General features: G+C 53.1%; 1 protein-coding gene across 1 annotated transcript in view; it reads left to right on the top strand.

The window, feature by feature from the left end:
* Positions 1-16,745, top strand: part of LOC137430274 (keratin, type I cytoskeletal 18-like) — a 28,381-nt gene that overhangs the window by 6,758 nt on the left and 4,878 nt on the right. The window contains exons 4-5 of the mRNA XM_068121026.2: positions 16,196-16,363; positions 16,566-16,691. Coding sequence (XP_067977127.2) covers positions 16,196-16,363; positions 16,566-16,691 — 294 coding nt within the window. The remainder of the gene's footprint in view (positions 1-16,195; positions 16,364-16,565; positions 16,692-16,745) is intronic.

Genomic DNA, 16,745 nt, shown 5'->3' with positions numbered 1-16,745 from the left:
CTACCTTTGACTCATCTGTCCAGAGCACGAGCACATGTCCAGCACATTGTTCCAGAAGTGCTGGTCTTTGCCGAGGTGTTCATTGGCAAACTTTAGTCTTGCCCTGATGTTCTTTCTGAACAGCAAAGGTTTCCTCCTGGCACACCTCCCATGCAGATCAAATTTATGCAGCCTCTTTCTAATGGTAGACTCGTGCACTTTGACATCAACAGTGGCAAAAGCTACCTGTACGTCCCATGATGACATTCTCGGGTTCTTCTAGACTTCTTTCAGCATCTTGCGGTCTGCTCTCGGGCTGAAGTTGCTGGGGCAGCCTGGCTTGAACAAGTTGGCAGTTGTTTGGAATCTTCTCCACTTGTGGATGATCTACCGGGCAGTCGAATGATTGATTTCAAATTGTTTGGAGATCTTTTTAAATCCCTTCCTGGACTCGTAGGCATCTATAACCTTCTTTCTGAAAGCCTCAGAGAGCTCTTTTGATCGAGGCATGGTGACGCCGCACACTTCATCAACAAAGAGCAAACCGAACTAAATGTCTGAGGTTTAAATAAGACAGGTTCCTCCAAGATCCTCTCTAACGATGTTCTAATCATTTGCACCTGGTACTGGTGCACCTGATTCTAATTTTAGGTATTTGAAGTAGTGATAAATGTAGGGGTGTACTTACTTTTTCCACATGCGAAATTTGCATTTATTTTTATTTAAATTATACAATGGACTACAAAATGTAAATGTTTCATGATATTTGTTATATTATATCACCTTTATCTATTAATATTGTTGAAATGAAGATCAAATAGCTGTATGTTGAAATATGTTGAAAAAGTCAAAAATGTACATGGGGTGTACTTACTTTTTCACGTGACTTTATGTATATACATATATATATATATATATATATATATATATATATATATATATATATATATATATATATATATATATATATATATATATACTGTATATATATAATAATAATAATGCATTTATTTTATATAGCGCTTTTCAGGAAGCCCAAAGACGCTTTGACAGAGTGCAAAACATAATGCATAGCAAAACATAAAAACAATTGCAAAAAAAGAAGAATCAATAGGGAAATATTCAAAGCACAAAGGAGGGAGAAGGAGAGGAGATAGTCAGGGGTTAGATGCTGTGGGTTAAATGTTGAATGCAGTGTTGAACAGGTGGGTCTTGAGTGATGTTTTGAATGTGGTGAGTGAGGAGGAGTCTCTGATGGTGTGAGGTAGCGAGTTCCAGAGGGTGGGAGCAGCGATGGAGAAGGCCCTGTCCCCCCAGGATCTAAATTTGGTCCGGATGGGGGGGGGGGGGTCAGGAGGTTGGTACCAGCAGAGCGGAGGTTGCGGGTGGGAGTGTGTCTGGAGAGGAGGTCAGCCAGGTAGGATGGGGCCAGGTTATGGAGGGCTTTGTAGGTCAAGAGGAGGATTTTGTACTGGATTCTCTGGGGGATGGGGAGCCAGTGAAGCTTGTAAAGGACGGGGGTGATGTGGTCACGGGTCCGGGAATGGGCGAGTAGACGGGCAGCGGAGTTCTGAATGTATTGGAGTTTATTGGTGATTGTTGAGGGTGAACCATAAAGGAGGCTATTGCAGTAGTCCAGACGGGAAGTGATGAAGGCGTGGATGAGGGTTTTTGCAGCCACGGAGGAGAGGGATGGACGGAGACGGGCGATGTTTTTCAGGTGAAAGAAGGCTGTCTTTGTGATCTGTTTAGTGTATTTGTCGAAGGAGAGGGTTTGGTCAAAGATGATGCCAAGATTCCGGATGTGAGGGGAGGTGGATACTGGGAAACCGTCGATGTTGAGGGCAAAGTTATGGGTGGACCTGGTGAGCGTTTTTGGGCCAATGATGATTATTTCAGATTTATCACAGTTAAGTTTGAGGAAGTTGATTTGAAGCCAGGATTTTATTTCAGTGATGCAGTTTGTCAGGATAGAGTGGGTGGCGGTGGAGATGGACTTGGTGGAGATGAAAAGCTGGATGTCATCGGCGAAGCAGTGGAATTGGAGACCATGACGGCGGATTAAGTGACCGAGGGGGGACAGGTAAAGGATGAAGAGGAGGGGGCCAAGAACTGAACCTTGGGGGACACCTTGGGGGAGGGGAGCAGTAGGGGATTTGCAGTTATTGATGGAGATGAACTGACTATACATGAACAATATATATATAGATGTAACAATATAGATATAACATATATATATAGATGTAACAATATAGAATAGATATAACAATATAGATGAACAATATATATATATATATATATATATATATATATATATATATATATATATATATATATATATATATATTGTTGCGGATATGGGACTTGGCCTCAATATCCGCTTGTAAATACTCCCCTATTTCCCCAATACTCCCCAACTATCCCCAATCCCCCATTCCCTAGTCCCATTGTCTGTAAACAACACTCTGTAGAACCGACCTTCCCCTTTTTCCCCCATTAAATGTCGTGCCCAGGTCCACCGCATCTCACGTAGACAACTTTCGGACATCTTGCTAGTTATTCTTAGTCTATGTCAGTTAAGGACTCGTTTCCATTAATTCTGACTCTTCGTTGCACCAGAATGTGATTATATGGCACCAGTAGTGAGTTTAGGACCTTCCCATACCTCCTCCCATCTTCTTCCCCAAACAACAACTACAACAACAACTACAACAACAACTACAACAACGGCGCTGCGCGGGGGAGTGTGCGTCCTCACACCGGCTCGGTTAGCCGCCATTGACCATGCGCTCCGACGGGGTTACCACGAAGGGGCTCCTTGTCAGCCCCTCGTCAAGGGCGGAGCCGGTAACCCCCCCGCACGCACCCAATGAGAAGCAACGTGCCGATTCCATCTGGGGCGGAGCTAACGAGCCGAGGGCGTGTCACTCCCCGCCGGATATACGCGGCGACTTACCGGATGTGAGGAGAGATGCGCCCCCGACTGAAGAAGACAAGTCGCGACCTCCGAGCCCTGAGCGACCTCCCCGCATCTTTGGACTGGACCGGGTCGATTCTGCCTTGAGCCAAGAGTGCACCTTGAGCCATCGGCTGCCCGCTTTCCTTGCCATCAATCCCCGTGTGAGTCAGTTTTTGTCCTGTTTATCTGTCATCTGTCGGGGCTATTATAAGAGTGTGTCTAAGTGCCTGTCTTTCTATGCTGTCCCTCTTGTCGTTGTAATCTGACCTTCCGCCCTAATATTACCTCCTCCGGAGGTCTTGAGAACCGTATCCCTGGTGTCATGTCATTTTAATCCCAGCCGTTGTGTCCTTTTCCTTCATTGACCTAGCGTAGCGCGACTCGGCAACGTTCGAGTATAATCGGGTAATTTGTGCGGACACGGCGGCCATTCCGCTCGGCCCACCATAACATCAAAGTCGTGTCTGTAACAATTGGTGTCAGGAGTGTCGGATTCGGACCTGGGACTAAATTCATTTAGCCCAAATTTTGGAACACCAAGTGTACCATTAGGGTAACATTTTGGTGTTGGGAAGTAGAATTCGACCTGGAGCGCGTTTTACGCGCTCGAAATTATAACAGCGAAATTTGATTGTGTTTTACAAAATATAAAAACCCGAATTTTGAAAGTCGCGCTATGGCGGATCAAGACAGCTGGGGTCCGGTAGAGGAGAGTGAGGCAGGGTCGGTCCAGGACCAAATTGAGGGACGCGAGGAGAGCGAAGCAGCGAGGGTAGCAGACGCACAAAATAGCGTCGTTGCGCCCGACATAGCGGGAGCGCAAAATGGCGCCTCGCACGAGTGCGGGGTAGCCGCGCCCGCTGCGCAAATAGCGGGAATTGATGTGCGGGACCTCATGGCGCAGATTAATGCAACCATACTAATGGCAAATATGGGGCTAGAAGCAAAAATGGATGCTCAGGGTGAGCAAATGGGGGTAATGGGAAACCAAATGGGGGTAATGGGGAACCGGATGGATGCTCAGAGTGAGCAAATGAGGGCTGATAGTGAGCGATTGGAGGGCAAAATAGGGGTAATGGGAAACGAAATGGGGGTAATGAGGGACGAAGCGAGGGGTACCGGTGAGGGGTTAGACAATAATTTTAAGGGATTAGACGAGAAATTTGGGAAATTAGACAATAGATTAGGGGAAATACAGGTGGGGTTAATGGGGGTAGAAAACAGAATGGTCGCTCAAGAGAATCAAATGGAAGGGATGCAAAAGGGGTTAGAGGGGTTAGAAAACAGTATGGAAGGCAAATTGAGGGACATGAGGGACCAAGCGGAAAGGGAAGTTAACCAAATGGGGCAGCAGATAGAGGGGGTCAGAATGGGGGTATAAACCAAACTGGATGCTCACAGGGAGGAAATGGAGCAGATGAGGGTGGCATCTGGGCAGGAGATGCAAGTGATGGGAGAGGAGATCAGAAGAGGAGTGAGTGAGGAGGTCGGAGGAGTGCGCGAGGAGGTGAGGCACTGTAAGGAGCGCATGGAGAAGGAGGTGAGAAAGGGGACTGTAAAATTGCAAGGGGGTATAGAGGAGTTGACGCTGGGAGTAGAACAACTGACAGTGGGACAAAAGGAGTTGGGGGACCAGGTAAAGAAGAACACAGCGGTAATAGAGGGTTTAAAATCGACACAGAAGGAGATGAAAAAGGACGTAGGGGTAATTAAAAAAGAGTCAGACGGTACATGAGGACCTGACGAGAAAAATGGACAAGGTGGTAGAAGTGATGGAGGTTAAAGAGCGGGAGGTGCGGGAGCACATAGAAAAAAATAAAGTGGAGTTAGAGGAAGAACTTAAAGGGGCGCACGAAGAGATGAAGGAGGTGAAGCAGAAATTAGAAGAAGTGGAAGAAGGGGTGAGCGAAATTAAGAAGCGACGGAGAGGGGATAACAAAGAGATAAAAGAGGAAGTAAAAGAATTGGTCCAAAGTCTGTGTTTGGATCGTGATGATGTGCTCATTAACCGGATGAGGGATTCGCAGGTGATGGAGGAGAAGCGAAGAGGAAGAGGACCCGGTGTAAGTGGTGACCAATATGGTCGTGCGTATGATGCGCCAGGTGATTTAAGAAGCTTGGGGGTCGAGATGGACCCGGGTGTTCGTGAGAGGCCGTTGGTGAAGTGTGCGACAGGTCTGGTGTGCGAAAAAGGAGGTGTGTGAGAAAGTCCGACTCTGGGGTGTGTGAGGAAAAAGTGCGTGCCAAGGAGTGAGGGTGCTGGCGAGAGTGAGTCGGTCGTAGCGCGTGTGCGAGGGGGCACATGGAAGCGCGGTGTGGTAAGTGTTACAGAGGGTGTGACGGGAGAGTGTGTGCGAGAAAGGTGTGTGATGGACAGGTGCATGGGGAAAGAGTGCGCTGTCAAAGGCAAGGAAGAATGCACACCTGTGGTGAGTGTTACAGAGGGTGTAACGGGAGAGTGTGCGCGAGAAAGGTGTGTGACGGACAGGTGCATGAGGAAAGAGTGCGCTGTCAAGAGTAAGGGTGAGTGCGCTGTCAAGAATGGAGGTGAGAGTAGTGAGAGTGACACGGAGCGTGAGTTGGTGGTGACAGGTGAGAAAGGAAGCACACCTGGAATGGTAGAGCGTGAGTGGGAATGCACGCTGGAGTTGGTGGTGAGGCACGTGGTTGGGTGTGCGAATGAGAGCACACCTGTGATTGTCACAGAGGAGGTGACAGAGGAGGGGGCGCGAAGAGGTGTGTTGGTGAGGTGTGCGACCAACGAATGTGTGCCAAAGTGTTCGGTGGTCAGGTGTGTGACCAAGGCTGTGAGTGGAATGAGTGTACCGAGGTGTGTAAGGAAAGGTACGAGGAGCACGGCTGGATGTGTGAGCAAGGAACGGGCTGCGGGGTGTAAGCGTCCAGGTGAAGCATCGACGGTAACCGGTTTAGAGGTTAGGTCGACTTTTAGCCGAATCGGGCCCTCGGTGCGTGCTGGGCCTCGCTTTGAACGGCCGCGTCCGTGCTCCACTAGGCGGAGCGGGCAGCCCGATAGAAAGGGTCGTCATGGCGACCACTTTTTGTTGAGGCAGTCCGGCAGGTCGAGATCGGGACATTGGATGGCTCCACGCCGAGATGGTGCGTGGGATCTCGGCCCGGGTAAGCCCCCGTCCCTGCACCGAGTGCCGGACGCATCCAGCCGCTGGCACAGAACAACCCGCATTCATGGCTTGGCTTTACGAAGCCGGGCTTTGGACAGGAATTGGCGCACCGAGAGGCATTAGTGAGTAGACTGGGTGATGAGGTTAGTGTTTTGGACCCAAAATTAGAGAAAAACAAAATTTGATGATTGGCAAGGGATTGGCAGTAGTGATTGGCAGATGATGGGTAGTGATTGGCAAATTTTTGATTTGTCGAAATTTGATGTGCAAAATTGGTAGTGAGCGATGGGCCCGGTGGGTAAGGCTGGCATCCCTGCCACCCTTCCCATGGTGGGGCAAATGCGCAATAGTTTATGGGGTGGCTATGACAACCGAGCCAGGGAGGGCTTGGATAATTGTAGAGATCTAGCGAAGATGACATTAGGTAACGTTAAGTTTAGTTAGTGACTGATACCTGTAGTGGGGACGCAGGTAGTTTAGTGTGGATGATAATGACGTGGGAGCGCAATAGTTTAAAGGGACGACTGGGAAGCGCAAGTTTCAGAGGGGAGTAGTTAGCTGAGATGATGCCGTGTGTGTGAGAATTGAACAGGTGTGATTGCACAGGTGTGCAACTGAACAGGTGTGTGGAGCAATGGATGAGTAGTGAGTGTGGTGGATCAGCGCGAAGGCGCTTGGGGAGAGAAGGGTGCAGGTGGCACCAGGTGTGAGAGCACAGGTGTGCAAGTACAGGTGTGTGGAGAGAGTTGGAGTAAGTGGTACGGAGTGGTGTGCATGGTGTGAAGGTGTGGATGGGGGAAGAGTGGACCCCTTTCACGAGTACCCGGGGCGGGTAGTGTAAGTGTTAGGTAGAGGGTACAGGTAAATTGTGGTTGGATATTGGCATTTGTGGTGCGGTTGCAGAATGGTGTTGTGGATGGGTGCATTAGTGTCGTGGAAATGGCTGGGCGTGTAGCCTGTTAGTGTGTGTAGTTGGTTGGGCACTCCACCACTGTGAGGATGTCGGCCAGGTGAGGCCGCAGGTGGGCTCTGGGAGCCGGTAGTTGTGAGTGGGTGCCTGAGGATCCCGGGTGTGGATCGGGCAGCCCAGTGCCAGAGAGGGCACCGAGTGGGGAGAGCGCCAGAGGGCCTTCCCCAGGTAGTTAGGTTAGGGTAAGGAGCAGGTAAGCTCGGAGGCAACTGCAGTGGTGGAGGTGTGCAGGTGGGTAGACCCGCTGGGAGAGGTACACGCCACAGCCCGGAAATTGTGCGAGGGCACCGAGAGATGAATCGGGGGAATGAGACCCCAAATTGAAAAGCACCACAGTTTGGCCAATGGGAATTGGTTTTTAGAACCCATAGTGTAAGAGGGCCAATGGTTTGGCCGGAGAAAGACCCCGGGTAGTGTAAAGTTGTTAAAGTCATTTAGGAGATAGTTAGGATTGATGAACCTGTCGCACCATACGTAGCCACTTACCTGTGGTGATGATGAGGACTCCACACCTGTGTTTTCTTTGTTCTGTGTGCAGGAAATGAGAATTGCTGTGTGGATTGGTGAGACGCATCACGACGTGGATGAGACATTGGGGTGATTCCATCTCTCCCTCCTTAGGAGGGACTGATGATGAATTGGTGATAGCAAATTATGATGTTGAGTTGGAGATGGCAAATTTTGATGAGAGTTGAAAATGGCAAATTTGATTGGTTAGGAGGGAGAGAAGACGAATTTGGTTTATGGGAGGAACGGGGAAGACAGTAGGGACGTTTGTTGATTAGTAAAGTAGATGTTTATGGGTAGTGTTGTGTTTTGTGGATACAGTAAGGGGTAAGGGAGGGGCCATGTAGGTTACCTGGTGGGGGGGGGGAGCGTACGGTAGGAACGTACCTGTCTCACCTGGTTCCCATGTGCCCCCAGTGTGCATCATCTTATATTGCGTGCACTTTTGCGCCCTTACCACCTTACTCACTTGTCTTCTTCTTTTGTCTCCCACCTCCGAGGATCTGGCTTTGGGGTAGAGAGAGAGGAGAGAGAGGTGCTGGCTACGCAGTTGTGGGCCTGCACTTTCGCTGCTTGCTGCCTGGATCGATACACCATATGGACCGCAATGTTGGTGGCCACCCACAATGGACCGCAGTTTTTTGCGGCCAAGCACCACCCATTGATGGACCTCTGGGTCAACGTGGCACCTATGCCAAACAGGTGAACCACTAATAGTTGGCACCCTGACGGCCACAATAAGGAAATGGACGCGGTTGGCGCCTTTCTTTATTTTTTGAAAGAAGCCAGAAGGCCACGTGCACCACACGAAGAGCAAGAGACACCTGCAGGGTTAGGGGTTGTTGAATTTATTTTTATTCATTGAACAATGGTGACTGCACCGGATGGTGCTGACTGTGTGATGGGGTGGTGCTTTTGGTGCTGGGAAGGGGTGCTCTGCACATTATTAAAGGCCGTAGGCCACAGAGCACTCGTGGGTTGGTGTATCGATGCTGGCATGCGTGCTCTCTCTATGCATAACATCTGCATGTGTTCCTCCAAAAACAGGTCCTGGATCGTAGTGTAAATATCAGCGTAGTCTTGTAAATAATGCTCCCTACCGGCTGTATGTTTAGTTTGCGAATTCTTTCCGGATTCGGTTATCCTGTGGGTGTGTTTCTGTGAGGAGAAGGGTGCAACGTCGCAGGGGGACATATTTACTCATTTGTGAATATCTGTAAAACTGTCGCACTCAGGGTAGAGTTAATAGTAGCGGGAACTACATCTGAGTGCCACACTAAAATAGGTAAAAATTTATCGGGTCGGGTCACCCCGAGGGTAGAGAAGGGTGCAATGTTGCGGATATGGGACTTGGCCTCAATATCCGCTTGTAAATACTCCCCTATTTCCCCAATACTCCCCAACTATCCCCAATCCCCCATTCCCTAGTCCCATTGTCTGTAAACAACACTCTGTAGAACCGACCTTCCCATTTTTCCCCCATTAAATGTCATGCCCAGGTCCACCGCATCTCACGTAGACAACTTTCGGACATCTTGCTAGTTATTCTTAGTCTATGTCAGTTAAGGACTCGTTTCCATTAATTCTGACTCTTCGTTGCACCAGAATGTGATTATATGGCACCAGTAGTGAGTTTAGGACCTTCCCATACCTCCTCCCATCTTCTTCCCCAAACAACAACTACAACAACAACTACAACAACGGCGCTGCGCGGGGGAGTGTGCGTCCTCACACCGGCTCGGTTAGCCGCCATTGACCATGCGCTCCGACGGGGTTACCACGAAGGGGCTCCTTGTCAGCCCCTCGTCAAGGGCGGAGCCGGTAACCCCCCCGCACGCACCCAATGAGAAGCAACGTGCCGATTCCATCTGGGGCGGAGCTAACGAGCCGAGGGCGTGTCACTCCCCGCCGGATATACGCGGCGACTTACCGGATGTGAGGAGAGATGCGCCCCCGACTGAAGAAGACAAGTCGCGACCTCCGAGCCCTGAGCGACCTCCCCGCATCTTTGGACTGGACCGGGTCGATTCTGCCTTGAGCCAAGAGTGCACCTTGAGCCATCGGCTGCCCGCTTTCCTTGCCATCAATCCCCGTGTGAGTCAGTTTTTGTCCTGTTTATCTGTCGTCTGTCGGGGCTATTATAAGAGTGTGTCTAAGTGCCTGTCTTTCTATGCTGTCCCTCTTGTCGTTGTAATCTGACCTTCCGCCCTAATATAACCTCCTCCGGAGGTCTTGAGAACCGTATCCCTGGTGTCGTGTCATTTTAATCCCAGCCGTTGTGTCCTTTTCCTTCATTGACCTAGCGTAGCGCGACTCGGCAACGTTCGAGTATAATCGGGTAATTTGTGCGGACACGGCGGCCATTCCGCTCGGCCCACCATAACATCAAAGTCGTGTCTGTAACAATATATATATATATATATATATATATATATATATATACAGTAAAAGATTGGGTGGTTGGGATTATACATGTTATAAAGAAAGAAGGCGTTTCCAATCAGAAAGTAAAAAAACTAGATCTACTCCGCAAATTGAAGCAAATAAGCAAGAGCAGACCCGTTCTCCGGCTATTGGCCTGAGGAAGCTGTGAAGCAGGTGAAACGTCGCCTGAGACATGGTCTGCTCTTGCTTATTTGCTTTAATTTGCGAAGTAGATAGAGTTTTTTTTACTTTCTCGTTGGAAGCGCCTTCTTGCTTAAAAAAAATATATATATATATAATATATATATATATAATATATATATTGTTACGGCCCAGGATTTTGGGTCCACTACGAGGCGATTAGCAGTCTATTCCCCACCGAACTTACCGGACCTGAGGCTGCCGAGCACAAATAACTTCGTACTTCGGCAGGTTGCGAACCAGCATCTACGAACGCCAATTGGTCAGTCGTGCGATAGCAGGGTCCAATCGTCTGACACCACTTACCTGTACCACATAAAGGTTTCAATCAGGGAACGTACCATCCCTCCGGCGGTGTACCACTTTATTTTGTTCCTGGATGGAAATTTAGACGGCCGAGCAACCATTGGTAACCGCCGGGCTAATGCTAATTTTGTAACGGCCGATCGCTACTCTGGGTGCGAGCAATGGCGGTCCAATGGAGGAAAAGACATCCATGGACAGAGGGAAAGGAAACGTTTAACGATTCGATTTATTTACCAGTATTTACAGGGCAACTTATCGATAGAAAAGAAAAAGGGACAAGAAGCAGAAAGTTAGCTTATTCTACGCCTTTTGATGATTACTATGAATGAACACAACAAGGCGCGCAGCACATATTCACGGGGGAGGGCAGGTAAAACGAACGTTGGGAACCTGTTAGCAAAATGGCCACGATGTTACCAGATGCTTCTCCTCGCGACGCCTTTGTCTCTACCTCACCAACAAGCACCTGGCAGGCAAACGGCATTCCTGAACATGAGCAGGTAAGGGCGATTCCCAGCATGAACATGAGCAGGGAAAAAAACGTCAGGAACTGAGTGCGTCGGGGAACCGTGCAGGGAAGAGTGTCAGGGACACGTGGAGTAAGCACATCGTGATCTTGTGCAGGGTAAATATATGTATGTGAAGGAGCTGGGGCTCCCACGTCGATCGGAAGAATGGACGCGACAAAAAGCTAGAATTCATCCGAGTTGCTTTAATGAAATCAAACACTCAGGCACTCTGAAAACCCGTTTATCGGGCAGCAATATATATCTATTAACCCAGGGGGTTTGCCCAGGCCCGGCGCCAGGGGGCGTGGCCCAGCGTCCTGGCTGCGGCCTGGCAAGTTGAGGGCGAGTCTGCCCGGGCATGCCCGGGCATGCCCGGGCGTCCCGACCGAGGCCTGGCAAGTTGAGCGCGGGCCTGCCCGGGCGTCCTGGACGAGCCCGGCATGGTGATCGCTCCGCGTCCTTGATAGGTGCAAGGCGATTGTGAAACCCCAGCGGCAGCCGCTACACACGTCCCCCCAGAATCGACTTGCACCGGCAGGGTCAACTTGAGGGGGGTCCTGATGACCCGGCCGAAGCGACCCCTGGCGGGTCGTGGGAGGGGGTCCGGTGAGGTGGTGGGCGGTCGAGTGGGGGGCCCCGTGGACGGGGGGCGGCCTCGCCGCGGCGGAAGGGCCACCCGTGGTGGGTGGTCGACGTCCACGTGCGCCGGCTTGAGGCGGTCCACTGTAATCCGGTCCGACCTGCCGCCGATGTCGATGACGAACGACTTGTCGTCCCGTCGTAGCACCCGGAAGGGCCCGTCGTACGGCGGCTGGAGTGGCCACCGATGTGCGTCGTGACACACAAAAACATACTCCGCTGTGCGGAGTGCTGGGGGGACGTAGGACTGGGGGTCACCGTGGTGGGATGTCGGCACGGGGGCAAACCGTCGGGCGGCCTCCTGGAGGTCCGAGCGCTGGTGAGCTGCGGACCAGGGACTGGTAGCGTCGGGCACGAATTCGCCCGGGACGCGTAGCACCTGGCCATAGACCAGCTCGGCGGTGGATGCCTGGAGGTCCTCCTTGGGGGCCGTGCGAAGGCCCAAAAGGACCCACGGCAGCCGGTCGGCCCAACCGCCGTCTTGAAGGCCGGCCATGAGCGCGGCCTTCATGGAGCGGTGGAATCGCTCGCACAAACCGTTTGCTTGGGGGTGGTAGGCCGTAGTACGGTGGAGCTTGACCCCCAGGTTGCGGGCGACCGCGCCCCACAGCTCGGAGGTGAACTGTGGTCCGCGGTCTGACGAGATGTCCGCAGGTGCGCCGAAGCGGGCGACCCAGGTGGCGATGAAAGCCTGCGCTACGTCGGCGGTGGTGGTGGAGACGAGGGGAACGGCCTCCGGCCACCTGGTGGTCCTGTCCACCATGGTGAGCAGGTGTGTGAACCCCCGTGACGGGGGGAGGGGGCCCACCAGATCCACGTTGACGTGGTCGAAACGTCGTTCGGGCACGGTGAAAGGTGCCAGCGGGGCCTGGGTGTGTCGGTGGACCTTGGCCCGTTGGCAGGCCGTGCAGGCGCTGGTCCAATCGCGGACGTCCCGACGAAGGCCGTGCCAGACGAAACGCGCCGACACCAGCTTCTGGGAAGCTTTCCGGCCCGGGTGGGAAAGGCCGTGGAGGGAGGCGAAGATGCGGCGTTGCCAGGTGACGGGCACGATGGGGCGAGGCTGGCCTTGGGAGACGTCGCAGAGCAGGACAGTGTCCGCGCAGGGGATGTCGGCCAGGCGGAGGCCCGTGTCCGCCGCCCGGAGGGCTTGCACCATGGTGTCGGTGGTTTGGTCCGCCGCCATAAGCGCAAAATCCACGCCCAGGTGGACCGCGTTCGCGCTGGCCCGGGAAAGACAGTCGGCCACGGCGTTGTTTTTGCTGGCGACGTGCCGGATGTCCGTGGTAAACTCCGACTCGGCGGAGAGGTGGCGCTGTTGGCGGGCCGACCATGGCTCCGTGACCTTGGCCATGGCGTAAATCAACGGCTTGTGGTCGACGAACGCCGTGAAAGGTCGGCCCTCCAGGAGGTGGCGGAAATGGCGGACGGCCAGGTGTAGACCGCGGAGCTCCCGGTCAAACGTGCTGTATTTGAGCTCGTTCGGCCGGAGCTGCCGGCTGAAAAAAGCGAGTGGCTGCCAAACCCCGTTCACCCATTGCTCATGTACGGCGCCCACCGCGTAGTCGGAGGCATCCGTGGTGAGGGCGATGGGAGCGTTGAGCACCGGGTGAGCGAGCAGTGTTGCGTCGGCGAGGGCCCGCTTTGAGCGTTGGAAGGCCGCATCCATTGCTGCGGACCAGGCGATGTCGTGCTTGGCCGGCTTGCCCCGGAGGGCGTCGTAGAGGGGCCGCATGAGGTGAGCAGCGCGGGGCACGAAGCGGTGATAAAAATTCACCATTCCCAGGAATTCCTGCAGGGCCTTTATGGTGCGGGGACGCGGGAACGTGGTGATGGCCTCGACCTTGGTTGGCAGCGGCACGGCCCCGTTCTTGGTGATGTGGTGGCCCAAAAAATCAACGGCCGTCGTGCCGAAGTGGCATTTGGCCGGGTTGACGATGAGGCCGTGCTCGCTGAGGCGCTCGAACAGTGTTCGGAGGTGGAGGAGGTGCTCGGCCCGGGACGTGCTGGCGACGAGGATGTCGTCCAGGTAAACGAAAAGGAACGGCAGGTCACGCAGCACGCCGTCCATCAAGCGCTGGAACGCCTGAGCCGCGTTCTTGAGACCAAACGGCATCCGCAAGAATTCGAATAAGCCGAACGGCGTGATGACTGCCGTTTTAGGGACGTCGGCCGCCCTGACAGGTACCTGGTGATATCCCCGTATGAGATCAATTTTCGAAAAAACGACCCGTCCCGCCAGACGGGCGGAGAAGTCTTGGATATGCGGGATCGGGTACCTGTCGGGGGTGGTAGCGTCATTCAGACGGCGGTAGTCGCCACACGGGCGCCATCCACCCCCCGGCTTTGGCACGATGTGCAGTGGCGAGGCCCACGCGCTATCGGAGCGCCGCACGATGCCGAGGTGCTTCAACGCATCGAATTCGGCCTTCGCTACGGCGAGCTTGGCTGGGTCGAGGCGGCGGGCCCTGGCGTAGACCGGCGGGCCCGTGGTTGGTATGTGGTGCTCGATCCCATGCCGTACTGCGACGGCCGAAAACGTCGGCCGCGTGAGGGCCGGGAACTCCGTGAGCAGGCGAGCAAACTCGTTCGCCGCCGGGACGGTGCATGCCAGCTCGGTCGGCGCGGAGCTGCTCAATGCGCATACCAGGGAGCTGAAGGTTTCAGCGTTGATTAAACGACGCCGTTGGACGTCCACCAGCAGTCCGTGTGCGCAGAGGAAGTCGGCGCCTAGCAGAGCCACGGGCACGTTGGCGGTTACAAACGTCCAAGCAAAGCGTTGGCCGCCGAAGCAGAGGGTGACGTTGCGTGGGCCGAAGGTGCGGATAGTCGATCCGTTGGCCGCAACTAAGGAGGGGCCGCAAACCGCGGATTGCCTGTCCTGGTCAGAGGCGGGTATGACGCTCAGTTGGGCGCCGGTGTCGCACAGGAAGCGCCGTCCGGACGCTTTATCCGTGATGAACAGTAAGTTGCCCGTGTGGCCGGCGCTCATGGCTGGTAATGAACGCCGGCCCGGCCGTTTCCCGGCCTGCCGAAGGTGCACGGGGGTCGGCATGTCCGGGCCTTTTGTCCGAACCTGGCATGATAGTAACACCACGCTTGGTCGGGTGGAGGCCTCGGTCGTCGTGCTGGAGGTGGTCGGCACGGTAGAGCGGCCGCCAATTGCGTCGGCAGTTCGGCCGTCGACCGTGCCGGGTGCTCGGGCGCCATGGTTGTTGCGTCGGACGGCGGTGGGTCCCATGTCGCCGCTGCGATGCGCCGTCCTGCGGCGGAGATCTTGTCGGCTTCTCTGGCAAGGGCCCGGGGATCTGTGATCGTCGTGCTTGCCAGGGCGAGGCGTACCGGGTTAGGCAGCTGACGGAGGAACAGCTCCCGGAACAGGAATGCCGGAGAGTGCTCGCCGAGCAGTGAAAGCATGTAGTCCATTCGCACGGAAGGGCGCGTGTCGCCGAGCTCAGGCAGATCGAGCAGGCGCCGTGCGCGTTCCGCCGATGGGAGGGCGAAAGCATCGAGGAGAAGCTTCCTAATCGCGCCGTATTTGTCAGCGGCTGGCGGGCTTTCGAGGAGGCTCAGCGCGCGGGCCGCGGTAGCCGACCCGAGCGCAGCTACCACATGGTGGAAGCGGGTGTCGTCGGCCGTGATGCCTCGCAGGGCGAACAGGGACTCCGCCTGTGCGAACCAAACCGCCGCGTGAGCCTCCCAGAAGGTAGGCAGTTTAAGGGCGACTGCCGTGTCCATGTCGATAGGTCACCAATGAAGGAGCTGGGGCTCCCACGTCGATCGGAAGAATGGACGCGACAAAAAGCTAGAATTCATCCGAGTTGCTTTAATGAAATCAAACACTCAGGCACTCTGAAAACCCGTTTATCGGGCAGCAATATATATCTATTAACCCAGGGGGTTTGCCCAGGCCCGGCGCCAGGGGGCGTGGCCCAGCGTCCTGGCTGCGGCCTGGCAAGTTGAGGGCGAGTCTGCCCGGGCGTCCTGGACGAGCCCGGCATGGTGATCGCTCCGCGTCCTTGATAGGTGCAAGGCGATTGTGAAACCCCAGCGGCAGCCGCTACATATGTATATATATATATGGATAATCAGGAATAACTATTCCTCAAGTGAGCTTTTTCTTCCAGGAAATATCCAAGCATATAAGCAAATCAAGAAGAGGGAGAATTGCTTTTGCAATACATGTCCCCTGCTGGTGCCAATTAATGTTGTTGTTTTTTTTTTTTTTTTAAACAAATAAAAAAAATTGACGAAACAACCTGAAACTTGAACTTGTTCTGTAACTTATCATAATAAAGCCATGTACCAAGTTTCAGTTGAATATGTCAAAGGGTATGGGAAAAAGTCTGAAAAACTACAGGTGTGATGGACGGACGGACAGACAGAGAGCAAATCTATAGTCCCCTAGCTCTGGGTAGGGGCCTAATAATTAATCAGTACATTTGTGTTGTGTGAACTTGTGAAAATGGAACCATTGCACACTACTGTCCCTTTTGGGTGATTGTCCATGGTAATACTCTGGGAAAATCCCTCCATGTTTGGACTTGCTTGCTCTTCACAGAGGGTGGAAGAACTCAAGGCAAAGATCACCGTGGAAGATGAGAGCAGCGTGCAGGTGGATTCGGTCCAAGGCATGAATCTTCTGGCCGTCCTGACTAGCATCCGTGAAGAGTACAATCGTTTGTCGAAAAAGAACGAGCAGGATGCGGGGGTCTGGTATCGTGAGAAGGTGGGTTATCTTTAGATGGTTCTTACTGGATCCCAAGTTACGCTTGTCAACCATCACTCCAGGAACATGGATCCCAAATAAAATGATTAAACGCCGCATCACATCCCAATCAATTGAAAGGCCTTTGCGATGTTTAAACGAGGCTTCAACTAATTGATCTTTGCTTGCTCAAGTAGTTGGCGCCATTTTGTTTTTGTTTCAGATTCAAAACATAAAAGAGGTGGTGGGACAAGAAGAAGCAGAACTGAAACCTCTCAATGAACAACTTCATTCTTTACGTCAAGAACATCACAACCTGCAGCTCACCATTAACTCTTCGGTCACCAAGGTCTCTGCTACCCCTACCTGAATGGAGGACACCACAAGGCATACCGTAACGTCT

Source organism: Myxine glutinosa, chromosome 6, assembly GCF_964187855.1.
Source record: "Myxine glutinosa chromosome 6, kmMyxGlut1.1, whole genome shotgun sequence".
Taxonomy (NCBI): Eukaryota; Metazoa; Chordata; class Myxini; order Myxiniformes; family Myxinidae; genus Myxine; species Myxine glutinosa.
This window is presented reverse-complemented; position numbering and strand designations above follow the sequence as displayed.